At 40.9% G+C, this 2,789-nt stretch overlaps 1 protein-coding gene across 1 annotated transcript in view; it reads left to right on the plus strand.

Annotated features, from left to right (window-relative positions):
- The window catches only part of LOC106872754 (thioredoxin domain-containing protein 16), a 51,659-nt gene that overhangs the window by 14,624 nt on the left and 34,246 nt on the right, over positions 1-2,789 (plus strand). Inside the window, exon 4 of the mRNA XM_014919847.2 lies at positions 2,082-2,156. Coding sequence (XP_014775333.1) covers positions 2,082-2,156 — 75 coding nt within the window. The remainder of the gene's footprint in view (positions 1-2,081; positions 2,157-2,789) is intronic.

A 2,789-nucleotide genomic window follows, 5' to 3' on the forward strand; every position in this document is an offset into this window, starting at 1 on the left:
AACTTTCATAACCTGATCTAACAGCTTGATGCCTCTGTAATTATTAGTGTCTAAAGCGTCACCTTTACCTTTGTAGCAGTTGACTATGGTGCTGCTACACCAGTCATTGGGTATGACTCCTTCGTGTATCACCTGGTTCGTAATACGGGTGACTAGGCTGTAGCCAACACTGCCAGATATTTTGAGCATCTCTGCAGTGATTCCTGATGGGCCAGGGGCTTTCCCTGTCTTCACACCCTTAATTGCTTTATCTACCCTGGTACTGTCAACTCGGATAGCTGGTCCCTCTGTTGGGTCGACATACGGCAGGCTCTCTTTCTCCCATTCATTATAATTTAGGACAATCAGTAAGTTGTCATAATAGAACTCAGTGTTTCAAATGCCGGAGCTAAGAGCTACAATGCATTCTCATTGGCTATTAATGACAACAGACATTACGAAAAAAAACCGTTGAATAAAAAGAAAGTTATTCTAATAATCAGGAAAAAAATACAAAAGATAAAAACTACACGCAACAATATTCTCACAACACATAGACATGAAAAGCTCCTGCATTCATGGCATTTACATAATAACCAATGAGAATGCATCGTAGCTCTTAGCTCTGGTATTTGAAACACTGAGTTCTATTATGACAACTTCCTGATTGTCCAAAACTGTACAAATATAAATTCTTCTATTTACCTAATATCAAGGTCTCATTCTTTTGTTGTCATTTTATTATTATTATTATTATTATTATTACCAGGATGATGATGATGATGATGATGATGCTTGTGGCATATAAAGATGTTGGTATAGCTATGTGGTTAAGAACTTTGCTTTGGTATCACGTTGTTGGGGCTTTCAATCTTAGCTTACTCCCCAGCCTGTTTACAGGGTGAGAGGATGGTGAGTGACAAAAAATATGAAAGACAGAGACATGACTGATGGCGATAAGAGTGATGAGTGATAGGGGAATGAATGAATGATTCGGTGGTAGGTAATGACAGGATGGTAGGTTGATGACAGGAGATAATGTGATTGGTGGTGGTGGGGGTGGGGGTTTAGTCATGAAGAAAGAGACCCAGGATGTGTGGGATAGAAAGAAATATGATGGCAGAGAGTGAGATGGGGTGGTAACGACTGGAAGTATAGTAAGGTGGTGTGTGTGGGGGTGGGTAGGTTTGGGAGAAGGTCGAGGCGAGGGGGCTGAGCACAATGGTGGAGTGTCGGAGGTGGTGGTGGTCAGGTGATGATAGAAAGGTGGATCCTGCATCAGTGAAAGATAAGAAATGAATGTTGAGGGGAGGATCAGCTGGGGTGGGGGTAGTGGTGGACTTAGTTGCAATGGGAACAATGAATGGCCAGCAGAGGAGATCTACTGCTGTGTAAAGATAATGGTGATGATGATGATGATGATGATGATGATGATGATGATGATGATTAGAGGATGTGTGTGTGTGTTTGCAGTTATTTCAAGTTGCAAATACATAAAGATACAGAATATAACTTATGATGGAAATGTAAGTTATATATAAGTGCAGGCGTGGCTGTGTGGTAAGTAGCTTGCTTCCCAACCACATGGTTCCTGGTTCAGACCCACTGCATGGCACCTTGGGCAAGTGTCTTCTACTATAGCCACAGGCTGACCAAAGCCTTGTGAGTGGATTTGGTAAGCGGAAACTGAAAGAAGCCCGTCATATATATATATATGTGTGTGTGTGTGTCTGTATCTGTGTTTGTCCCCCTCCCCCCCCATCATCACTTGACAACCTGTGTTTACGTCCCTGTAACTTAGCGGTTCAGCAAAAGAAACCGATAGAATAAGTTCTAGGCTTACAAAGAATAAGTCCTGGGGTCGATTTGTTCGACTAAAGGTGGTGCTCCAGCATGGCCACAGCCAAATGACTGAAACAAGTGAAAGAATAAAAGAATAAAAGAATACCAATATCCACATATGGCCTTACGATATATGCCATGCATCCATGTGTGTGTGTGAGTGTGTATAAAGAGGGAGAAAGGGAGAAAGGGAGAGTGGGATGTGTATAAAGGTATATTTATACAAACAACCATGGAAATTCTTGTGTTTATTATTCCAGTGGTGACGAAATATGGGCCGATGTCCCTCTTGCTAACATGCTCGATGTGGATTCAGTAGTGTCCAATGCCTTGCTGTAAGTAATATCTATTTTACCATTTTTCTCTACATCTGGCACCATTTTAACAACATGTTCTGATTTTGATAATATCAACAGTTCCTCGAGCCTCAGTGGTGTTGGTAATCACTCAACTGTAAAGTACAAACATTGGTGTATCAAGACAGCCAGGAATCACCGTTTATAGAAGTTCACTTTACAGTCTTGGTTACTAAGCTTCCATCTCAGAACGCAACATTTTGAACAAAATTCTTCTCTCATTGCTTCAGGTTGTAGGTCGCATGGAAACGCTGTGGAAACCCATCACTTACACACACACACACACACACATACACACACACACACACATACGTGGTCTGATCAATAAGTATCCGGAGTGTTGCAATAGTAACAAAGCTAAAGCGTGCAAAGAAAAGCCACTTGGCACTCTATGCATGTGTTACTTTGACATCATCATTCCTTATGATTTGTTTATGGGGAGAAAAATATTGAAAAGTATCAATACATGTGTGAGTGAGAAAGAAACAAGGAGGTGGTGTTTGGGGATGTGCTAGAAACAACAGCCAGATCTCCCTTAAATCACACATTTTCCTCTGAAATTATTAACAATTTTTTTTTAAAACTGAAAATGTTTCTCTAACAGGTTTTAAG

Source organism: Octopus bimaculoides, chromosome 1 (genome assembly GCF_001194135.2).
Source record: "Octopus bimaculoides isolate UCB-OBI-ISO-001 chromosome 1, ASM119413v2, whole genome shotgun sequence".
NCBI lineage: Eukaryota > Metazoa > Mollusca > Cephalopoda > Octopoda > Octopodidae > Octopus > Octopus bimaculoides.